At 49.3% G+C, this 24,058-nt stretch overlaps 1 protein-coding gene across 1 annotated transcript in view; it reads right to left on the minus strand.

Moving 5' to 3' along the window:
* Sorcs3 (sortilin-related VPS10 domain containing receptor 3) overlaps positions 1-24,058 on the minus strand; it is a gene marked incomplete at its 5' end in the record, with an annotated part of 574,832 nt that overhangs the window by 401,508 nt on the left and 149,266 nt on the right. Inside the window, one exon of the mRNA XM_005403919.1 lies at positions 5,795-5,862. Within this exon, the coding sequence (XP_005403976.1) occupies positions 5,795-5,862 (68 nt within the window). The remainder of the gene's footprint in view (positions 1-5,794; positions 5,863-24,058) is intronic.

Genomic DNA, 24,058 nt, shown 5'->3' on the forward strand with positions numbered 1-24,058 from the left:
CTGGGTATCTACAGGTTTAGTGTTTGTTGGGGGTGGTCCTAGAATCAATGTTTCCTCCGCGGATACCAAGGGATGACTGTAGTCTTTCACGTAAGAGGCTTACATCCTAAAAGAGAAATAAGATGTATTAAATGGCAAAGCAAAACATATGTGCCATGTGGATCTCTTCTCCAATTTATTCCTAGAATTGCTGTGCATTCTTTATGGACTAAGGTCAGGTGATAGTAATAAAAACAGAAGTACTTCTGGAGCCGAGCCATTTGTTACATAAGAGATTATATTTTGTATGTACATAGGTATTCCTGTTTGCTGCTGTTTCCTATGTACGTTAATCTTATATTTCAACCAAACTAAACACTTCTTGAGGAAAACAATCATGACATGCTTATTCTATATCTCCTGGCACAGAGCTCAGGACTGCTTACATAATGGATGTTCAATTAATATCTGTTCAATTGAACACTCGGTGATCCATTCAGGAGTTTGTACCAGATTCACTGTACTGAAAGCAAAGGAGAAGGTTCCAGTTCTAGAGGGGATGGGTGGTTCCCACAATCTGTACCAGCCCCACCTCCATGGCCTCACATGTGAAGAGCCCACTGAAAGGGACAGGAAGCTTTTAATTAACAGCATAGTAAAAAATGTCATTCCAATCTGCAGTTTTGTTTCCATTAATTCATCAGATTCAGCAGGAATTCCACTAAGGAATTGGGGTGAGCAGCTGTAGAGGGAGGAAAGCATATAAATAAATCATGAGTGTCATTAAAATTTGTAAACTAATAACTTCTGGGAAGTGTTAGCAATTATTATCTGAGTTTTCACTGCAAACAAAAAATTAATAAATCCAAAAGGTCTCCATTTTCTATTGAAAGGAAAAACAGCATCCCTGGGAAAGGTCACTGACAGAACAATTAGAAAGGAAATAGATGGTTCAGACAACAGCTTGTGAACCAAATGAAAAGTCACTGCTTTCCCAAGTGGCATGAGAACAAAACAACTCAATACAAAGACAGGGGTGGGTAAGGGGAAGCTGCTGCCGGGAGCGGCCAGGAGGTGCATTAAATGTGAGGTATCACAGGGACAGGGACAACTGAGGCACTTAGCACCTGACCTGAGAAGCTCATAGGCTGGGAACAAGTCACCAAAACAGCATTAGGGTGTGCAGCTAGCAGTGAGCAGAGAAGGGGCGTCCCACCCCCAGGGAGGAAGGCCCGAGAAAGCCTCCAGCAGGCTGAACCTGGGAGTCAGTCTGCTCCGTGAACACCCTAACCAAGAAGCTCCGTTCCTCTGAGGACCCTGAAGCCCATCATCGAGGGAAAATGGCAGTGCAGTCTGACTCCTTTTCTGAGAGTAGAGTATCTCCCACACTGCTGGGCTGGGAGTAGATGAAATAAAGCAAGACAGGAAGCGAGGCGAAGATTCAAGATCCCCCAGGTGAGGGGACCCCTCGCTGTGCAGGACTCCTGGTGCCTCCTACACCTTCACGAGTACAAATTCATCTGACTCTGTGAGACCCTCTAACCCAGCAGCCTGAAGAAAGCGCCAGCACAGACCTCACATCTGTGGGACCCTCACACCTACAGAGACCTCACTGAGGTAGATTCTCTGCCATCCTCTACGCTGACCTGAAGCCACCCATCTAGGACCTCGTGCTTGGGACCGGCAAATAGAGGCTGAAAAGTTGCCTGCTTAGTGTGTCTCTCTCTAGAAAAAATATTTTAGACTCTTTGAGAGACAGAGGAAAAGGTAATGTACTTGCTTATCAAGCCAAGTGCTAATCTCTAATATACAGAGTGATTTTCCCACCAGAAACATAAGTCCCGACCATGCCTCACCTTCAGCACTGAAGATTTCACCCTCAAGCTGTGGATTAATTAGCCTTTTCTGAGTTTCTACTTCCCTAATCAAGGAGCATGAATGCCACCAAATGAGGCGGAGATGCACACGGACCCATGTGCAGAGGGGCATAAAGATGGCACAAAGCACAACGCCATGTAGTATGAGCAGAAAGGAGTGAGACAGCCTCCCTGCACACCACAGGACAACAGTCCACTTTCCGCATCCACAAGGGTGGATGTGACATTGGGGAAGGAGTCTCCGATCAAGCCCAGGGAGAGCTCTAATTCTCAGCCTTATGACCCAGCTACCTGGCGGGAGCTCTGGGTCATTGAGAAAAGTCAGCCACACCTCAGTAATCCTCCAAACCTGAAAGTCTGCATGCGTTGTTATTTGACTAAAGGATGTCAGCGGGTGGTCGCTCGAAGTGATAAACTTGCTGGTGCGAGTGGAGAAAACCGTGGCTGCCGCTACTGTTAAGAGGACCAAAGAGCTCCAGGAACAATGTCATAAGGACAGAGAGCCTGCTGCAGGATTGAACGCTTTTAAACAGGCTTTTTGCCTATTTGGAAACAGGAAGCTTCTGAATTATTAATCCAGGGAGGCAAATAATTATATCACACCGGAACCTGGCAGGGAGCATCACCCTGTCATGACATCTGCAGCTCCAGGGCTTCTCTGTGGTACAGAAAATTGAAGAAGAGCCACCAATGCAATTTCAGCGCGGCTATGCATGTTCAGCCAAATCATGAAGCTAAGAGGGTCCATGTTTAATTCAGTTTCTTTTCTCAGCCCGTTGTACAAGGCAGGAAAACCGTAGTGCTCTAGGCTCTAACTGTAACATACATCATCATCAGTACGGAAAAACAGAGTGGGAGACAGCGGACTTTGAGGGATGAATGAGGAAGACAGTAAAAAGTTGGAAGACTCCCTGTGAGCCCTGACGGGTAGAGAAGCCTAACGAAGTCTAGGAGCAGTCTCTTTCCACATTCACCCTCTGTCTCCAAGCTCAACTCCACTAAAACACACTCATGTATGACATTTATCCCTAGCGACGGTCCGTAACACCCACTAGCTTTTCAAATCCCTGAAAGTGACAGCGTATGGCATTTGTTTCCTGTACATTGCTGTGCTGGTTAATCTTGATGGTCAGCTTGGCCGGCTCAAGCGACTCCTAAAGAGGTGACTGGAGGGTGAGGACTCTGACCTCATCATGAGCCTGCTGGTGACCCCATGGATGAGTGCATAGCTCAGTGGATGTCGGGTGCAGTGAGAAAAGGGGGATCGTGACCTTGAGGGCTCTCTCTGGGCCCGGCCCCTTTCTGTCTGGCTCTTCCTAACCACATCTGCTTCTCCACTGCTGTGAGTTGAGCAAGTTTCTTCCACCACACCCCCCACCAGTTCTGCCAACACGTCTCTGTGTCACAGTCAGTTGACTATGGAGCTCTCAAACTGTGAAACCAAATAAAACTCTCTTTCCTCTGAGTTGCAGGCACCAGGTACATTGCCCCAGTAACAGGCAGTACAACTGTGCTCTGAGCGAGGCCCCATCTGTGAACCGTGTAGGTCCCCAACTCAACACTCAGACACTTGCTGTCTCCCACGTGGCTCCCTTCTGTAGACCAGCACTGCCTGACCCCACCCGGTCTCTGCTAGCGATGCCTTTCTACCCGCCACTTCCCAAACTGACTACGTCTCATCATTCCAGCATCCAGCTCAGAGATATCTCTCCTGTAAAAAACATGTTCAGCTAGGTAAAGGTTGATATTCCAATTCCCCCCACTTGGCAAAAGGAAAACATTCTAAACAACATCCCCACCCCCACCTAACTTCCTGCCTTTGGTCCCAAAGACTCTGCCAACTCATACAGTATATGGAGTCCACTCCTTTGGTGTCCTACAAATTTCCCTCCAAATTTGCAGCAATGGATCCTTAAAGACACAGTCAATAATGACATAGAAAGATTATACAAACATACAGGGCTCCAATAATCATTAATAATTACAGTGATGTAAGTACATGAGTTACTGTCCTAAGTGCTCTTGCATTTATTGTTTAATCCTTACCACGAGGCATTTGTTAATTCATTCACTGAGCAAACATTTATGAAGCACCTCTTATGTGCCAGATTCTCCTCTAGGTGCTGAGGGCAGAGCTTTGAATTAACATGCAGCACTTCCCTCTCTCTGCAGCTTAGATGTTAGTGGGTGTAGGTAGACAATAAATAAATCAATAAGTAAATATTTAGCATGCCAGATGGTGATAAGTACTAAGAAGGGAAATGTAGATGAGCAGTGGAGTGTGAAGCCTGGAGAAAGGCCTCCGTGACGGGGGGCTCAGTGAGCAGAGAGGGGAATCCACCCGCCCTGGGGCGCTCCAGGTGAAAACTCCAGGGAAGAGGGTGGTGGGTATTTCTGAGAGTCACAAAGTAAATGCAGAAACAGCAAAGGTATATGCCATACCACATCTAATACACATGTAGGGAAACTGAGCTTCAGAGGGTGAAGTGGACAGAAGAGTGGACTCCTCTAAAAGATATGCCGGTCCCTAATTAGCCCGGAGACTAATGCGGGACTATATTCGAGGAATGGGTCTTTGTAGATGCCACTGAAGGCCCTGAGATGAGGTGATCCTAAGTTATCCAGGTGGACCCTAGGTCCAGTGACAAGTGACGTTATGAGGGACAGAGAGGAGAAACCCAAGCAAAGACAAAAGCAGGGTTACAGTGATGCAGCTTCAGGGAATGCCAACAGCCACCGGAAGCATTAGAGACAAGGAGGATTTTTCCCTGGAGCCTCCGGAGGGAGTGTGGCCCTGGCACTCCTTGATATCGGACTGCGGGCCTCCAAGGCCATGAGGGTGCAAATATCTACCTGCCATCTGAAGCCACCCACGTTGCAACAGTGTTTCGGCTTCCCAAGGAAATGGACACAGCAGGTAGGAAAGTGTTTCAAGGGACGGAGTTCCGGGATGTTCAGACCGGCACCTGTACCCCAGCACCTGGACAACAATATCCAAGTGCCCAGGGCCCCGAGGCTGTGTGCACACACGACAGTGAGCCGTGACTGTGGGATCACCCTCCCAAACTTCAGGGTGCTGGAACTACAGGCGTAGGGCTTCAGGCCCAGGTTCCCTGGGCTTGCCAGGCCCTTGGCCGGAAGCAGCCAGCCGCTCTCTGTAACGCGGGTGCCGGCAGAGCTGTTTCTCAGAGAAGGACCAGGTTCTCTGGCTGGTTCCATGGTTTGGCCAAGCAGACTGTGCAGGAGTGTGGCTGAAACTATCGCCCAGCATCACTAAGACCTGATTGGAGGGGAGGCTGCAGCAGTCAGTGCCCTGGGAAGTACCGTGTGAGCAGAACTCATCAGGTTTATGCCCACCAGAGCACCCTAGGTACTGACACCCCTGGCAGTTTTCAGTGAGCAGTGACATTAGGGAGAAGACATTCTGTGTAAAGGAAGACAGGCCCCAGTTGACTTGGAGAAAGGCCAGGGAAGGCCAAAGAGCATAGGAGCCATGGAAGTCATCACGCAGACTTCATCTGTGCCTGTTCCCACAGGCACTGGCTTCTCCAGAACCACAGCACCTTCTAGATGCAAGGGCCTTGGGGCCATGCACGGGACAAGACAGCCACCGCAGGACTCTGGCACAGCAGCAGGCCCTTGGCAAGCGTCTTCACTCATGCAAGGGATGCCCCTCTGAGCTCTCCGCCCAGAGCCTGTCTTCTTCAAGACACTGAGAGCCCACAGAAGGGGCCAGGTGCCAAGGTGGCTGATGGCACAACCAGCCCTTAAAGAGCACTGAAGGAACTCACAGGCTGGGTGCTAAGTTCCACTGGGCTTTAAGGGTGCTTCCAGGAGGTCGATCTTCTGCTCCTTCAGAAACGGGCTCCCCTGTCGCTGCGCCTGTGCTTCTCCAGAACAGACCAGAGCAGCTCCTCAGGGGTCGCTAACCCACTTACCTCCACAGAGAGCTCTCAGTCACGCTTCCCAGGTTGAAGTCGTACAGCTTCGTCAGGATCAGAATGACCTGCAGGGGGCGGGAGGCGGGCAGAGGAAGGGACAGGGGAGAGAGGAAGCTCACTTTAGTCCGTAGAGCAATGCACAACGCATCTCACAACACCCAGAGGAAGGCTTAGGGTTTATCGATCGCATGGAGAGGTATTATAGGATCAAGCAGGGGAATAATTATTAATTTAATGCCTCCCTGTAACTAGGAGCATTTATTTTAATCCTGACGGTTCTTTGCATTTGAAATAAAACACCAACAGGAATTAACTGGGTACTGACAATTTTTTCCCACAGCTCTCCTCCCTCAAGCGCAGGCCCAGGCCAGCTGGCTTTGCTCACCCCCAAGGCCACCCACGGATCCAAGGACAAGCTTGCTTTGGATCTCTGTGATGTACAGAACTGCATCCAAAAAGGTAAGAAGGAACTGGATCTGTTTCTTTCTGCCTACAAAAAGTCTTCAAAGAGATTTTGTGCTCCCATAGGTAGGGCCTTTGCAGGCATAACTACCTGAATGGGAGTTGGCTCGGTCCCCAACACTCTCTGACACCATCTGCCATGGCTCACGTGGCACTTTCTCCCACCATGCAATAAGCAGGTCATTCGACTTCACTGTGCTCTAAGACCACTTTCCTGACTCCCGGTAAGGTTAAAAAACCCAGGAGCTGCACGCACCAGAGAGCAGCACGTGCCAGAGAGCTACAGCTACCTATAATCAAGTTAGCGGCATTCTGAGCTGGTGTGGGGCCAGTCAGTCTGGCCCCATGCCAGCTGGATACCTGTACATTAGACATTGCCCTGCCTGCCCCTGATGTACAAGGACTGTGGCTTAGGCATAGCCTCCTTGCTCCAGGAATACTAAGTACCTGCACCTGAATCAATTTTAATCAAAAGCAGGTGGGTAACACGCATCCACACACCGCTTGTCTGCACAAGTGATAATCCAGTTACACGTAATTGTGTTTATCTAAATTTAATGCACAACTCATTTCACTTTTCTCAGCTCCTTCTGACTCCACAATTTAACTTTCTCCAGTTCATTTACACAGCAGCCATTAAACTCTTTCCAAGATAATGAATTCCTGCTACTAAGACGGGACTTTCTCATTCTAGGTATCCATTTAAGATTAAAGAAAAATAATCAGCCATTATGTTGAACATTTCTATGGCACTTAACTAACAACAAAGCACTCAGTTTGAGATTTATTCTCACCCAGCACTGTAGGGGTCAATCAGCTCCATTTATATGTCTTCTATGTAAACTAAAAGAAAAAAATTAAAGGCAAGGGGTGTGATCCATTACAGGTCAGAGAGTCCTTGGCAAAGTTAGTTTGGACATGTAACTTCTGAGAAGGCCATTCCTGAAGGATCAGACTTCCTTCCAGACACGTCTTGGGATAGGAGTGTCAGGCTGGCAAGAAACACCCTCCATGGTATGGTTATCTGCAGGGTAGGGGAATCTCCCAAGGTACCTGTCCTACTACTACGCCACGGTTCTGCAGTGGCCACTGCCTCTCCATGCCTGACTAGTTTTCTTTGTTAAAGTCAGGCCTAATAAAGTCCAGAGACATATCCCTGTCCTCCCAAACCCCTAGCAGCACACAAGACAAATGTGTAACTCATACATACGTGAACCCACACACCTGCATGCACACGCGCACACACACACACACACACACACACGTGCAGCACAGTCCTCTCCTGTGAGTTCCTTCATCTAGTGTCACAAGGTTAAAGGCAAGGTATCTATGTGAAAGCCATTCCACATTCTGGAAAACAGAAGCTCACAACTAAATTAGGAATGAGTCACAGTGACCACGCAGGGGTCTGCAGGAGCAAGCAGATCGCTGCGGGACACCAGTCTCCAAAACAGCACAAAACCCAGGCAGAGAGAAGAGATGCTGAGGCTAAGAACTCCACCACAGTTAACACAGATTCTAGTTAAGAACTAACTGCATCTGAAAAACTCCTCTCATCCAAAACTTAAAGACCCCTCTTCTCTTCCTCCCTTCCTCCATCTGTTCTTCCTCCACTTTCCTTCCTCTCCCCTTTGTCTTCCCTTCCTTCCTGCCTCCTTCCAGCCTCCCTTCTTCCTTTACTTCCTTCCTTTCCTCCCTCACTCTTTCTTTCTTCCTTCCTTCCCTTCCTCTCCCTTCCCTTCCTCCCTTCTTTCCTTCTTTCTTTTCTCTCCCACTCCTTCCCTCTTCCTCTCTCCCTTCTCTCCTTCCTTCCTTCCCTCTCTTCTCTACTGGGAGTCAAAGCCGCATCTCAGTTGAGTAGCATGGCAGTCTCTTCCAGCTCCTCCCCCATTTCCTCTTGCAGCAGGAAGTTTCTTGGACACCTGACCTTATCTTGGCGTTTCCTTCTTGGACAATGCAGACTTACACATTGTTTCATACTTCGGTGAATGTTATTTCTGTCTTCATGACAGATTAGGGCACTTTCACCATCAGAAACTCTGCGGGCTCCTCCTTCCCGCTGACAGATGAGATCCAGACTCTGAGATCGGCAGTGGAGGTACCCCGTGGTCTAGCCCGAACACTCTCTCCCCAGCATCCTTCCAGTTTCCAAAAGCCTGTCCTCTTGTTAAGCAACCTAAGTTTCTCAAGGTCCTGCAGGTTTGCCCAGCTCGCTCTGTGCTTTCTTCTGTGCGTACTGCTGCCTCCTGCCCGTGCCATCCTTTCACTGCCTCCAGGTGGTTGAACATTCCAAAGCCCACCTGCTTCAGGAAGTTTCCCAAGACTAGCCCAGCCATCGAAATGTTCTCCCTTCTAGTGTTCTGGTGTGTTCAAACTGAGTCACATAAATTACCGCTTCGTCAGGCACTATCCCAACAGCTTCTGGGTGTTGCGTGAGTTTCCTTCTCACGGATCATGCTTGTATCTCTGCCTTCTTGGCAGACAAGCTCAGCATACTGATGGTTTTACAGAATAATCACCTTTGAGTTAATGGAAAGTACGGATGCTCTGGAGGTAACTCATAGACTCAGCAGGAGATGGAAACAAGCTAGTCGACTGTCAGCTTATCACTGTGTTGGAGATGAGTAAAGGAAAGAGGCCCAGGGTGGGGGCAGGGTTCAAGGTCAAGTCGGCACTGTTTGGACGTGGCTGAGTAACCAGTGCAGTGCCCCTGCCTTGCCATGAATAAAGCTGGCGCCAGTCGGTGGCTCCATCCACTTCAAGTGTGACTTGTGGGGCACGGGTAGGGCCCAGAAGTCCTCCTGTGGCAACCAGAGGGCCCCAGGGAGAAAAGACTCCACCAGGCCATGATCCCTTTCTCACCTCTGTGCTGTGATGATGCCACCCACCGCGCCATGGTAAGATGCTCACCTAGCCAAGCACTCCTTGGTTTAAATTCAAGTAACTTGATAAACAGCGCAGGCAGCAGGAGAGGTATGAGGAGGACGCCTCGGCTAAGTCACACCAGGAATCCCCGAAGGGAAAGTCAACGCTGAGAATTAGGAGCTGCACGCTTCTTTTCCCTGGAGCCAGCACAGAAGGGCATTAATAGAACCATGAAGAGATGATAATGTAACATTTCGGCTTAAGATATCCTGTATTGGGCAAACAAAACCAAGAGTGAAAGAAAGCCTGGCTGTCCCTGGCCTCTCTCACCACTCCCAGCCTCCCAAATGACCAGGGAAAGACACCGTGTCTGAAAGCAGATGCAGTGAACCCGCTAGCAAGGCCCAGGCTGCCAGGCAAGTACTCAGATCAGAAAGAAGAGGTGTGAGGGCGCCTAGAACACCGGAGAGCGGGATGAATGCAGGGTGCGGGGCCGAGAGGCTGGTCTCAGATCCACAACAAAGCCTGACGGGACTCCCCTCCAGCTGATGCCCCAGAATGAGAAGGCAGTCAAAGTGAAATAAGGAAAAGTGAAGACCATTGTGCTATGTGCCGATTACCACACTGGGTGATTACATCCTCCCAACCATCCGCTGAGACCCAGCAGGTATCCCATCGGCAGCGCACACACAGGGAAACAGGCCCAGCAAGCAAAGTGCGTGGCAGCCAACGAGCCAGAGACACAGCCAGCACCCCCAGGCTCATCTGCATCAGCTGTGCTCGCTCTGCTCCAGTGCGGTGCTTCTCCGTGCAGCCCGTGCTTATGCGGGCTTGTGTGAAGGTAACGAGCAGGAGCACGGATAGGGACCACCACCCCCCTGCCTTCAAGGAGCCTGTCACTCGTTCATGAATCCCACGGGTATTTACTGAGGGCCTGCCACGTGGCAAACCCTAGGAACCACAGAGAGACCCAGAGCTCAAGGCCCATGGGAGAAGATAACTCTGGCTTCCTTTGTCCTTGGAGAAAGAAACGGAGGCATATGGCGAGAAAAGAAGCAAATTATTAGGAGATCCAGGTTTGTCAAATAAGAACTTCTTTGACCTCACTGGCTACAAACCTGGAAGAGTTTAGACAGCAGGGGCGATGGAAGGAAACTGGAATAATTCATGAGTAAACAGCAGTTCTCTCGTCTCATAAGCTCTATCCACACATGCACACACTGGAGAGGGGTATGTGTGTGTGCGTGTGTGTGCATGTGTATCTAAATGTAGCCAGCAAAGCCCATATGTATTTATGGAAATATAGATATAAGCGTATAAGACATTAATTCAAACTGGTACCTGACATCTCTACAGTAACACTGTGATCACTCGTCGCTGATGCCTTGTATCAGACTAAGATGATCTCACCATGTGCCTCTGGGTGACTGCGACCTCTCCCAGGTCAGAAACCAAGACTCATTCAACTCTGCATCCCCGAGGTCACGCAACGCCTCCCACGCGGCAGCTATTATACAAGGTCCTGTGGATGAATTACAAATGCACGATCATAAAAAGGGGCTGAGATGATAAATGTGTGAGAGAGGTGTGGGTAACGTGCCATGAGGGCTGAGAAGAGGAGGCAGTTAAATCCAGAAAGTGTGATCAGCACAGTTGGTGAACAAGGATAAAGCGTGGTAAGAATGCGGATATCCTGAGGTGAGGCCTGTTCACCTGCCTTATGTCTCCTTCTTGATTTTCAGACTGGACAGGGCTGGACAGAAATGAGCAGGGGGAAAGACTGTTCGAGGGATGAGAAACAGCCCGGAGGCAGAATTGTCCAGGCCCTGGTGGGCGAAGTGAGCACAGGCTGGGTGCTGCCCACAGGAGCCGAGCCGGGAAAGGAGGGCACAGGGAGAGCGCGGGGGCCAAGACCGGCGGGCTCCACCACAGACCACTAAGCACCGTTCACCGAGGAAGACAATAGGGAGAACATCGTAAGGAACTACGCATTCGTATGTACATGTGTAGCACAGTAGGGATTTACTACAGAGTAAGGGGACGATGAGGGACTTGGCTGGCCTCGGACCGTCTTTGCTGACCATCCCAGTTTTCCTCTCCCTAGGCATCTAGTCTTCAGCTACCCCTACATGCTCAGGCCAGCTACAGACAGACAGACACACGCAGTGCCAGCAACGAATGCCTTTATGCTTCATCCCACATCACCCCTTCTCTCTTTCATCTCTCCCTGCCCTATGCCAGTAAAAGACTGGGTTACAAAGTGAGCAAAAGAGAAAAGGTTCTTATTGCTGTGAAACGTGCATTCTTCCTTACCTGCTGCCTCCCACATTACTGTATTTGAACTAAAAAGCCCAAGTTCTCGGTGAGATGAGGGGCTGTCCTCACTTACACTCTAGGGAGAGGCGCCTGAACGCAGAACCCTCAGTTTCTATTCCACCAGAGAATCCTTCTGAAGGTCCCTGTGTCCAGCTGCCCAGCTCGCACTGTCCCAGCCTTCTGCCTCCTGGACGGGCCTGGCATGGAGGTGTGAGAAGAACAGGGCACCTGGAACCAGAGACTGCACTTTCCCACAACCTCTGCCCCCCAACGAGTGTGCGGTGACATACCTTCCAAACCTCTCCAGGCCTTGTGGATTCAACTCAAATAAGGAGAGCCACTGCTTTATAAGCTGCACAGTGCATGTGGGAATGATGAGTGTGACAATTTTTCTTCAGGAGACAGGGTTCCTAGCTACTCTTATTTGGTGGGGAGAGGATTAGATTCTAGAGCTGCTAACCTCCTGAAATACACTCACCCATGCCAGACTGTGGTGCAACATGGGAGGCTGCACGTCAGAGCCAGTGTGTGCACCTGGCTTCTCCATACAGCTCGGGAAGGCAGGCAGGAGGCCCCGGGGGATCCCTGTCCTCGGGAAGGATAATGCACGGTCTGCAAACCCATAAATCACTAGGACACTCCCACCCGTGAGCACATTCAGTGAAGTGAGGACCTTCAATGCCTGTAAAATTTTACTCTAAAGGAAAATTACTTTAGTTCATTAAACTTTGCTAAAACCTTGGTGCCTTTAATTACATGGGGCTCTCAGCACATCCCCCTTCAGCTTTGCTTCCCCTCTGTCTCTCTCTCTCTCTTTCTCTCTCTCTCTCTCTCTTTCCTTCTTTATTGTGATAATATGTAATACTACAGTGTACATGTTTGTACAGTGCAGTGTGATATTTCAACACGTGTGCTGATCCGCTGGGGTCATACGCCAGAAGCCCTTTGCTCCCTGACATTTGGAATAAGCAAATGACTTTCTCCACTAAGAGTGGACAATGATAATGTAAACAAGGTGCTAAACATATGCCTAGCGAGTGCCTACAAGAATGTACTCGAAGCCTCAGCAGTGTGTTGTGAATCCCCAAATCCTCCTCCCACCTAGGGCAGCCCCTACCTACTAGAGAAGGAACTGAACATTTATATAATCCACAGTGCACAACTGGCTGGGCACCCACTGGGTGTGCCTCTCTACCACGAATTTATACTCTATTTGGGAAGCAAGGGATAAATTAGTTCAAAAAATATCAACTTCATCAGTATATGATGCAGGAAGTTTCAAAAAACTGTCAACATCTCTTCCTGGTTGTTTAACTTTGTAGCTAAAGACAGAACCTCAGCATGACCCTTGATTCCCTCCTCACCCCACATATAGCAACACCAACACTGAGTTTCCTGAACGGTGTTGCAGTGCTTGACCCTGCCCAATTTCATTCATTCACCAAGCCAGTGCATATGGAGTGCTTTGTTTCTCGTAAATGCTATGCATTGGGTAGGGAAGAAAACAAACCAGCTTTCTTACACTCATGAAGTTTATCTCCTAGGAAGGGATATAAGCAAATTAAACAAACAAGGAAACGACAGCAGCCCAATGTTGATGTGTGCCCAGGGGAACAAAAACATAAGCATGTAGGAAAAGAGAAAGGGCTGGTGTTAAAAGGCAGGCCTGCACGAGGGGAGACTACAGAAGCACAAAAGAAGCCCAGGAAAGGTGTCTGGGGGAAACTGGCATTCAACAAATGCCTGCATGAGGTGAGAGTAGGTCACGTGGCTTCTCTGTGATAAAAAGGATGGACAGAAGAAGCAGGCCATGCAAAGAGCCTGAGGCAGGAGTGCACTGAGCATAGTCAAGAAACAGCAAGAAGGTTCACAGAGCTAGAGGTGAGCAAGGGAGGAGTCAACAGGAGATGTCAAGGAAAGCCTGGGAGGGTTAGATCTCATGTGGCCTCATGAAGCACTGTAACTTTGAGGGACACAGGAAGCCACCAGAAAATTTCAGTGGTTGAGAAAGGTGGGACAGGGAGAAAAGTGAATGTGGGAGGTCTCTGAGCACCTGGGTGAAACACGGTGTGCAGTGGGCCAGAGTAAGAGCCCTGGGAGAGGGGAGTGAAAATAGTGCAATTCAAGTATGTCTGTGGGCAAAACCAAGATGATTGACTGACAGACTGGATATAAGGTGGGACCAAAAAGGAATGCCCAAGATGACCCTCAGCATCCAGGCCTGAGTGAAGCACAGAGTCACCTTTTTATAAAACAAAGACTGCAGGAGAGGATGGCTAGGAGGAAAGCTTAGAAGTTTAGCTTAGGACATTACACCTGAGATGCCTAAGAGGTATTAAACTGGAAAGCTAAACCATGAGCTGGATACAGGAGCACGGAGTTCAAGGAAGAGTGGCTGGGCTAGAACTATCACTTCTGAGTTCAGCTGTCATGACTAGAAGGCATGTAAGACATGAGATGCGATTTCAGTCACCAAGAGATGGAGTGTGGATGGAGTAGAAATGTGAGAACTGAAAGGTAGGGTGTCACAGTTAGAAAACAGCCTATTTAGACTCTCAGGTTGGCACATTAAATGTCTGCATCCTGTGGGCCAATGCTCACCTTATGGACCATGTTTGCTAGGGAGAAGATAGGAATCAGGTGCACAGGGCAGCCTCTTCTGCTGAGGCCGGTCAGCCTCTTCCCCCAGCTACAACTCTGCTTGCTCTGCGGCTCCTGTGCAGTGACTGTTGTGGCAGAGGGAGGCTTTGCCATGGATCAGTGTGGACTACCCGCCAAGGCTCACAAGAATGTCACGGCTCATCCCAACATGCCACCATCAGACACCAGTGCTGGGGCTGAATGTCATACCTGGTGGTAGGTTGGTTATACAGCACCCTTCCCTTGGTAGAAGGAGCCATGTCTTCACATTAAAGTTGCTTTTCCTGCCTGCAGCAATTACTCTGGAACCAAAGCACTTCCACTTCAGTATGCCTTCCTCACTGTCATGGTGCCCCACACTACATGACTTCCGATGAGGCGCTCACTTCACAGCAGATGGAGCGCCACAGTGGGCGTGTCTGTGGGCATGTCACTGGCCTTAGCCAACAAGCCTGGCCACCCAGAAGCGGCTGGCCTGACACGATAGTTGAGTGGGTCTTTGAAGAATCCATGACAGCACTAGCTGGGAGCCCATGTCCTTGTGCTGTCCTCCAGGATCTAAATTTGACCTACATATGTCAAAATATAAAGTTCTGACAACCCATGGCCACCAGTGGGGCTGCTCCTCTCATTGTCACACACAGTAAGCCATCACAGAATATTTTCATGTTCCCCCAGTTCTGGTCTCTGCTAATGGAGTGGGCTTGGTTTCCGAGGGGAACTTTTTGTTACTAGGAAACAAAACATCTGCAACTAGTATTAGTCTGTTCTAAGCTGTTCGTTCCACCAACAGGTAAAGAAGGGATTCCTGACTGCCTGGGGTTATGCGTCCCTGTTACTAAGGCTAAGTAGATGCTATTATACAACAAGATCCAGGAGGATGACATTAGAAACCTCTTGTTGTTGCTCTGCCTTTACAGGCTGTCCTATCCCACTACCGGCTAAATTCTTCAACAGCTCAAGTGCTTGCTGAAGGCAAAGGGAATGCAAAATGGGCAGCTGAAGAAGAAAGTCAAACTGGCCTGTTGACTAGGGCCTTCTGACTGGTGCCACCTGTGACTACTGGCCGACTATGCATATTTGCCTTGCTTGCTTTATGTGTACATATACATAAAAGCAGACTCATAGCTGGGGAGAGAGGCTGACTGGCCTGCGAAGAGGCTGCCCTGTGCATCGGACTTCTGTCTTCTCCCTAGCAAATGCAGTTCTCGTAGGGAGCATGAGCACACAACACATGCAGACATGCATGACAACACATGCAGACATTCGGTGCATTAATTTGAGAGTCTAAATAGGCTGTTTTCTCACTGCAACGCCCTAGCTTTGATGACAGACAAATCGAGATGATTGACTGAATGACGGAATGATTGATTGATTGACAGCAGATAGAAATAGATAAGTAGATAGATATCTAAATAGATAATTATATACCAAGGCTAAGGGGAGCAGGAGAGGAAAAGAGGACGTGCCCATAATGTATTCTCTTTTCTCCTGCTTTCCCTGTGGTTTTTAATTTTAAATAAAGAGTGTTAGTGGTGATTAACTTCACTAGTAGTGTAGTTTACAGAAGATCCACATAGGATTGCGACAGGTAGTAAAAGTAATTGATGTCATCCAGAGAAGGTCCGGCCACTACTGGGACTTTACACATCCCTTTCTTAGAAGAGAGCGAAGCACCCTAAGAGCATTTTGAGTTACATTAGACCGAGTCACAGTGTCAACTCCAAGTGGAAGGTGGAGAGGGGCACTCACATCAGCCAAAGGGACTGAGCACCCTGCCTGTTTATTCTCTCAGCAGTCCCGCCCCTGGGTGGCAGCAACAAGACCCTGCAGCTGCTTTCCTAAGACTGTCCTGCAGGCCAGCATCCAGGCTGAGTCTGCAGCAGAGGGACTGGTGCGGGTGGTGGAGAAGTACAGAGAGGCACCAGAGCTGGTGAAGAAGGGCAGCAGGTCCCATGCGTTCCTCTCATTAAGCTCAGCATAGCGGCAGGAACCTGGGTATGGGAGGTCCTGCCAGGAGACGCGCTGGGCTGGGGACACCCTCAGCCTCTAGGTCTGTCTCCTCTCCTCCCGCACAGGGATGTGTAAGGCTCCTTCATTACTGATACTGGAGCAACTCTTCCCATCTCACCCTTTCTTGCTCCTCCAGCCTGTCTAGCACCTGAATTTAATCTCTTCTTTTAGAAATATCTAGAGTCAGAGACCCTGGCTGACCCAGCACAGGCTATGATATCCAGGGAAACTGGGGCAAGTGTGCGTTCTGGAAGCCAAGAGCATTTCAAGGCAAAGGGAGTGATCGGCTGTGTGAAATGCTCACAGGCAGGAAGACAGGAACAGATCACTGGGTTTAGCGTCAAGATGATCTCAGCGCCCTTTGAAATAACTCACTGACCTGACTTCTGATCCCCACCCATCTTCGAGCCCTACATCAGAACAACCTGTCTAAAGTGGAGGCGAAGTGCTGTTACCTCCTGCTTGCTACTCTCCGCAGCTTCTTGCTCTCTTTACAGTCAGGCATGTCTTTTCCTTAGCCAGCCCAGTCTGCCTAGTCTCTCCAGAAGGGGGAGTTCCAAGTGAGCTGTGCAAGAACAGAGCTTCTGCAAGTGGAAAGGAGACCAAGATCTGGAAGGAGCAAGGAGGGACAGGAGGGGTAGCAAAGGAGAAATAAAGAAGAATAGGAATTCAGATGCAGGTGTGCACTTGCCAACTCCCCATGATAAATGTAATCCTTATGTGCTGCGAACATGTCCTGATAAATAAAATTAAATTAAAAAGACAGTCATTGGATTAAAAAAGAACCTTTATACAAGAATAAGATAAGAGGATACAGGACAGGAAGGGAAGGAAAGACAGTGAAACTTGGCTGTGTGGTGTCTTCAGGAGTTCTGATTCTCTCAGGGCTTCTAGAGACAGAATATGCACCTGTATTCAAGGGACTGTAACCTAAAGAAAACACTAGATCCCTAGCAAAAAGCATGACCTGACAGACAAGAGTGGCTTAGACAAACAAATACAGAAGGGCACACTGACATCATTAAGCACCTACTGAATGCCAACCCACCATGTCTGGTACTCTGTATTTCACAGGGAGCAGGCGTAACCATGGTGAAAGGTAGATACCATCACCACGCTGCGCAGATGACAAAACCATCAAGGTAACACGGCTAGGGAGAGGGAGCCCTCCGTCGACACCAAGACTCAGGTTCATGCATTCCTCCACGATCCAAGGAAGGGACAAGAAATAAAGAAGCATTAGTCATGTTTAAAATTGCTGTGAAAGTTGTGAGAGTACTTCACTGAATTTGGGAGCTAAAAAAAGGGCAAGTGACGGATTAAGACAGTGGGGTTGCTGAAACATGGAGCTCGTAAAAACTGGCTGTTGAAAGAGTAGGCTTGCTCCAATTTTGTGTAACAAGGCATTAAAAATGAATTAAAAATCCATTCGCTGTCATTCCCCAAGGGACCCTGAAAGCGAGAGAGACAGTTCTCTCTCGGAAATGATTTGAGTCCAACACAGCCCGGCAAAAGAGAAGTTAGGCAAAATAACCCCAGAATTCCCTGCCAGAGCCTCCACTCCATGGTGATCGCATACCAGAACAAGGGCTATAGGGTGCACCAGGAACGAGGACTCTGAGTTCAGACCTCCCACCTGCTCTTCACTCCACCCCTCCGACCACCTCCAACAGCTCCCTGTGGAGGAAGCCAGGGGCGGAAACGGACACGAGCAGGGGAAGAGGGCAAAAGTGTGGCACCAAAGCCACCCAAGTGAAGCTTCCAGAGATAACAGTCCACAGAAACAGAAATACGACAACATGTTTCTCTGGGAAAGGAGCAGAGTCCACCACTCACACTCTGCCACCTCAGGCCAGAGTTTACCCTCCTGAGCCTCAGCGGCCTCCTTCTAAAAGGAAGCAACATCCTTCTCTCCCTTGGGTTCTTGTGAGGATTAGATAAAAGTGTCTCACTGCCAGGTACACAGTAAGCCCTCAGAATGCAACACGCATATAATATATATCCGCAGCAGAGCAGCTAGTCTGTAACCAGAGCAGATGGGTGCCAAGACCCTAAGAACGGGCCTGTCACTTCTTTAGTGATGATAACCCGGAACCAGCAAAATGCAAAGCATCCTGGCCAAGCCTCTCACTAGGGCTGAAGATGGAAGCTTAGAATTTTCTGCGCAGTGGGGATCACTGTATGGGGACCTGCATGGACAGCTTGGTGGTGGAAGATCACAGGTATGTACATGAGCCTGGCGTGTGGTCACACCACTTGTCTCTCCTCTCAGGAGCTGCCTCTTGGGTCCCACTTGTGACAACCCTGTCCTTCCTCCTTCTACTCCCTCCTGGGTCACAGCTTTGGACCCCACTGGATCTTGAGGGAATGAGAAGTTCCTGAGGTAGAAATAGTCACTGAGCTGAGATGCACAGGTGAGACCAAAGGCAGGGACTTGGCTACACTGTGAGATGGGTAGGGGTAAACACATGGTTTCATTCACTATCACACCTCCAGCACTTGAGACAGGGCCCTGCAGCTCGAACAAGGGGCAGGAATGACCTTCACACACTGGCACTGATCACAATAGTCTCCTATTCAGATGCTTACTGTCTGAGAAGCTCACCTTAGTAGGTGAAGGGAGACAAGGATTTCTCAGATTAAGGAAGTAGCATGCGTATAAGAGGAACTGGAATTTCCCTACTGTGGTCCAGGCTGGTCTACAGAGACTAGAGCTGGTGCAAAGAGGAGAGGGACCAGGCTAGATCCAGATAATGATGCTTTTAAATGCCAGGTACTTACGTTTCTTATACTGCTGTAACAGAAGACCACAAACTTAAAACAACACAAATGTCCCATGTTATAGTTCTGAGATCCAAAGTCTAAAGTGGGTTTCACCAGCGCTACTGACAGAACTGTATTCTTGCATGTTTTCTGAAGGTTTTAGGTAGAACTGCTTTACATTTGCCTTTGCAGCTTCTGGAGGCTGCCCCAACCCCTTCTGTCTGCTGAGCCTGCATTGGCTAGCTGAGTCCTTCTTTCAGGACATCTTCTGCTTAGACTCTTCTGCCTCCCTCATCCCTATTTAAGGACATTTGTGATTACACCGAGCCTAGCCAGATTTTTCAGGACAATTGCTTTTTCTTAAGCTCTGATGATTATGTTCATCTAGTACCTTCATGTGACAACATTTCACATGTTCCAGAGATCAGAACATGGGTATCTTTGGGAGGTCACCATTCTACCCACCATACCAGGTTATAGGGTGTCAGTTCCACTCAAAAAACAGCACGGAGAAGTCCAATGTGCCCTGTGAGTGACCACCAGGAAGATGAAGGTTTTTAAAGATGAAAGTAGGGAGCCAGGTAAGAAGGGTACGGCAGTGATAGAATGCATAAGAAGAGATCTGAACAGCAGTGAGAAGTGAAAGAAGAGAGGCCAAAACAACTCTATGAAAGTAACGGCTAAAAACTGCAAATGAGGCATAATAGGAAAGAGAAAAGACGACTCTGAGGTTTCCAGTAAGTCATCGATTCATGTGACCACAAGACTGGATTTGAAATCCATCTCTGATGCATGGAGGGGGATTGCTCAAGTGTTGCTGGCCTAGCCAGCCTCATTTCACACAGGTTAGCTGTGTGCACATCCAATTCATCCCGAACCTGTGCATCCTCCCTTTCGTAGCAACCCACTCATTGTCCCGGTTCTCCTCGTTCTCCATCCTGCTCTAGCCTGCCCGGCTCTGGGACTCATGGAACTTGTGACTACAAGGCTGCCTGCATTTCTGAGGCTCTTCTTCCTTGCATGAACACGCCTTGGCCTCACCCACATGCCTGGTCACTTCTTCAGTTCCTTTCACAAACTCCCAGCCTGGACCTTACCTTGCCCAGAGCCCATGCTCTGCCTACCTTGGCTTTGACCTCTTTGACAAGATCTGGGCCAGGAGAGCCACACCTCAAGATGAAATAGACAAAGGGCCACCCCACTGATGACAAAGCAGGAAGGGGCTCACATTTTAGTCTGCTCAAGCTCTTGGACAAGTACTCAGTCAAACTCCCAGAGGACTGCAAGACATATTGCAGGAGGACCATCCATTCAACAAAGAAAGTGACCGGAAGACCCAAACATTAGAGGTAGAAAAACTGAGTGTGCAATCAAAGCCATGCCAGAGCCTGACAGCTGCTCCCCTCCGGTCTTTTCAGAGGGCAGCATTCCTGTAGCAGCTTGGCCTGCAGAAAGGTAGCTGGACTGCCTAAAATAACACAGGCTTGGCCTTGGCCTTCATGTAACTCCGGGATGGAGGAAAGCTCCAGCCACTGACAGCGATGATTTAAAAGCCTGATCTGGTGCAGCCCAGGACATAACAATAAAGAACACACAATCTATTTGTATTGATTCCCCAGCACACACTTGTTCATATCTCCTTGTCCTTCCTTTCTTTAAGAATCTATGGCCACCACCCTGCGACATTTATCTTTTGCAAAATATCTCTGTAGACATAAGGCCCTCACATATCTCAGCTACAGCCACAGAGTCCAGGCCGAGGAAACGTGTCAAGGATGAGGGGAAGAGACAGCAGTGCTTCCCGTGTGTGGACTCTGCCTTCCTTCCTGACAGGAAGCAGACAAGGTGCGCGGAGAGTGAAGGCCTCCAGTGTGGGACCTGGGTTGCCAGATACAGACATGAGGCTGAGGACAGATCAGCTACTGGTTCGAGAGGAATCGGATGCACAGAAGAGTGGGCCACAAGTCAAGACAGGAGGGGAGAGGAGTTCAGGCATCGTGCCAGACCAGGACAGCCTGAGCTCTCTGTGCTGCTTTCATTCAACCTAGAGTGAGGAGCCTGCAGTCCAGGTTCTTTCACTCAAACAACCTTATCCTGAGCGTCTACCACCTATTCAGCTCTGCCCCAAGAGCTGATAGGTTACACACAGATACTTTCTCCTCTCCGCAGACGCCTGCCTAGCGGTGGACAGGCACGTCTACACACATCCGATGGGATGTGACATCCAGACCATCAAGAACACTCAGCGGCAAACTCAAGGTCATCCGTGCCTCTTCCATTCCCACCACCCAAAGGCTCCTCCTGCCCAGAACAGAACAGAGACACTGGGAAAAGTGAAGAGAAACGGCTCTGCAGAGTAAGGAGTCTGACCCACCCGGGTGGGCACAGGGAACCCCGAAGTCCAACTTGACTGTGTTCAGAGGATGTCTAGAGGAATTCTTGAAGGCGCAGGACAGCTGGTGTTCCATAGCGACGTGGCAGGAGCAGATGTAGCCTGTAGCCCACTCAGACGCCCTTGCCTTTACAGACTTGTCTGGAAGAACCAAAACACTAAGAACCTGCATATGCTTTCTGCTTCCCGCTCACCTCTACCTCCCAATAAGCAAGTCACCCACTCACTCGCAAAGCACCAGCTCAAGCCCCGCCCCCAGCAGGGAGTCACTGTCCTTACCCTGCACACACTCATGTCGCCATCTGTGGCCCACTATGTCTCCCAGTAGCTCTCTTATCTCATGTTTATCTTACCACTGGGCTTTGAAACACCCTCTTCTGAGCAGCAGGGCCCATATCCTTTCCTTTAAAACTGGAGAGATCACTGTGATGGCTTCAACCAAGAAAATGCAGGGAGAGTCTGAAGGAACACAATGTGGAACCTGAGGATGTAGCCCACACTGCACACAGCAGAGTGTAAATACTAAAGAAATCTAAGTCCTTGATGCCATTATATGAGCTGCTGGATCAAGCCAGACCTGAAGCTGTTAGCCTCCAATCTTTTCTGTTAAACTAGCCAATAAATTACCATTTTTCTTTCAGATTATTCATGTCCCTGCTGGTTTTCAAAAGTTTCTCTCCTCTTTCAGAGTGACAATCAAAGTTACTTCTTCCACAAGCCCTGACCTGACTCCTCCACAGATTTTGTTGCTACTGTTTTTCTGTGATCCTCAGAGCATCCTAGCATTAAAACCTCCTCTTGCTTTGAAATAGTAATAATTTATGTTCTCACCACACTTGGAGATATCTGAGAGCAAGCTTTGTGTCTCTTGATCTTTGCTATCAACAAACAAACAAATGAAACCTTGTCTTGCACATGATATGTCTATAAGCCTCTGTTAAGAAGTAAACATTGATAGGATGAACAGTTGCCAATTGACAAATTCTAGCTCCTAACTGTGATCATTGATTGTCATATCAACTTAACTTCAGGGAGATCCACCTAGCACATGAGTGAAGTTTTGGGTCTGTGGATGACTGATGTGGGTTGAGAAAACAGAGAGGGAAAGGCCCACCTCAACATGGGGAGCACCCACCCAGCCTCCTGCAGCCTGCACAGAATAAGAAGGGGAAGAAAAAGAAGTGTTTCCGTTCAGGAGGAGCTCATCCTCCTCACTGCCTCTGGACACTGGTTTCTAATTTCTGCAGCCTTCGATGCAAACTTGCGCCGGTGACCCCAAGGAGCTTCCAGCCCATCGTCCTTTGACAGGCGTTGCATCCTCGATCCCACCTGTTCTGAAGCTTCCAACTTCTTGGGCTGAGCAGCTACTTTAGCTCGCCGGTGTGCAGACGACCACATTAGATTCCACCACCTCTGATCCCACAGGCAGCCCTTGTGGACTCGTCTGTCTCTGATCCTGTAAGCCTACCCAATAAAGCCCCTTGCATAATTATACATGTATTTGCTATGGATTTTGTTCCTCTGGAGAATCACAACTACCACAATAAAGCAGTAATAGCACCTGAAGCAGAAGTCAGCATGTCTCAGTCACTTTCCTCATCCCTGCGGACGCAATACCTGACACCCAGGGCTTTCAGGCTTATTCTCGCTCATGTTTTCAGACCACAGTTGGCAGCTGCAAGGCAAGAAGGCCTGGTGGACGGGATGTGAGCCCCGGCAGTCAGAAGGCAGACAGCAAACCGAAGAGCCGGGTGTGATGCGCCCTTCAGGGGAGCGACATGGCCTTCCAGGTGAATACACCGCGAGCCGCCTCTTCCCACGGGACCCCCGCCTGCCGTGGCACACTCAGCTGTGGGTTCATCAGTGGACCGCTCCACTGTTGAGTACAGCGTCTTTCACAGCCCCCCTCTGAACACGTGAGGCTTCAGGGGACAGTCTAGATCTAAACCTGACAGTATTCACATCCATTATCCCGGTTAGCCCTCACCATAGTCCTGCGAACCCTGACCGCCATTGTTTCCCTTTCCTTTGGGGATGAAACACAGCACCAGAGTGATTAAAGTAAGCAGAGGCCCACACCATGGAAATGGCAGTGCCTAAGATTTTGCCTGCTCTAAAAATTCTATTTCCTTCCAATGTTTCAGCTCCCACCTCCTCCCTGATAAGAAGGTGTCAATTAACTTGTCTATTCCAGCACCACCGAGGTTACCATAGCAGCCTGGGTATATGAGAACCTCCACCAGAAGCTTCTCAAGGCTAAGCTAAAAGCAAACCCAGCAAAATCCTAGAGAAGGAACACTGGCTCGAAGTCACGCCAGTGCTCTGCTCCGGGTCAAGCCAACGCCGTATTCCCAGTCTGGCATCCCAGGAGGACACAGGAACTGTAGGTCTGGCTTTACAGCTGCCTGAGCTAGCTCAGCTCCTTGCCAGTGCACCTCAGTCTCCCCAGGTGTTGAGTCACAGCTTCTCTTCCTCCAGGCCACCTACCTGGCAGGCCCCAGACGGCAGCCTTTCTTCCAAAGTTAGAACTTCGATTCGCAGGAGTAGGTTTCACGCGGGCAATGGTTAGACCTGGGGAGGGGAAGGAACGCACCTGGCTCCCACACTGGAGACCCAGGGCGCCAATGGAGCCTACAAGGTGTGGTTCTGCTCCAGGAAAAGTCAAGCCCAGAATTACAGCGAGTGATCATGTCACCAGCCAGCAGCTACCTGGCACTCCGGATGTGCAAGACACTTAGGTGTTGTGGGCATAAGAGAGAGGAGTTGTGGGAGCTTCCGGAGACCAGTGAGCAGGTATGGGGCGTGGTGGG

Source organism: Chinchilla lanigera, unplaced genomic scaffold (genome assembly GCF_000276665.1).
Source record: "Chinchilla lanigera isolate Chin_1 unplaced genomic scaffold, ChiLan1.0 scaffold00084, whole genome shotgun sequence".
NCBI lineage: Eukaryota > Metazoa > Chordata > Mammalia > Rodentia > Chinchillidae > Chinchilla > Chinchilla lanigera.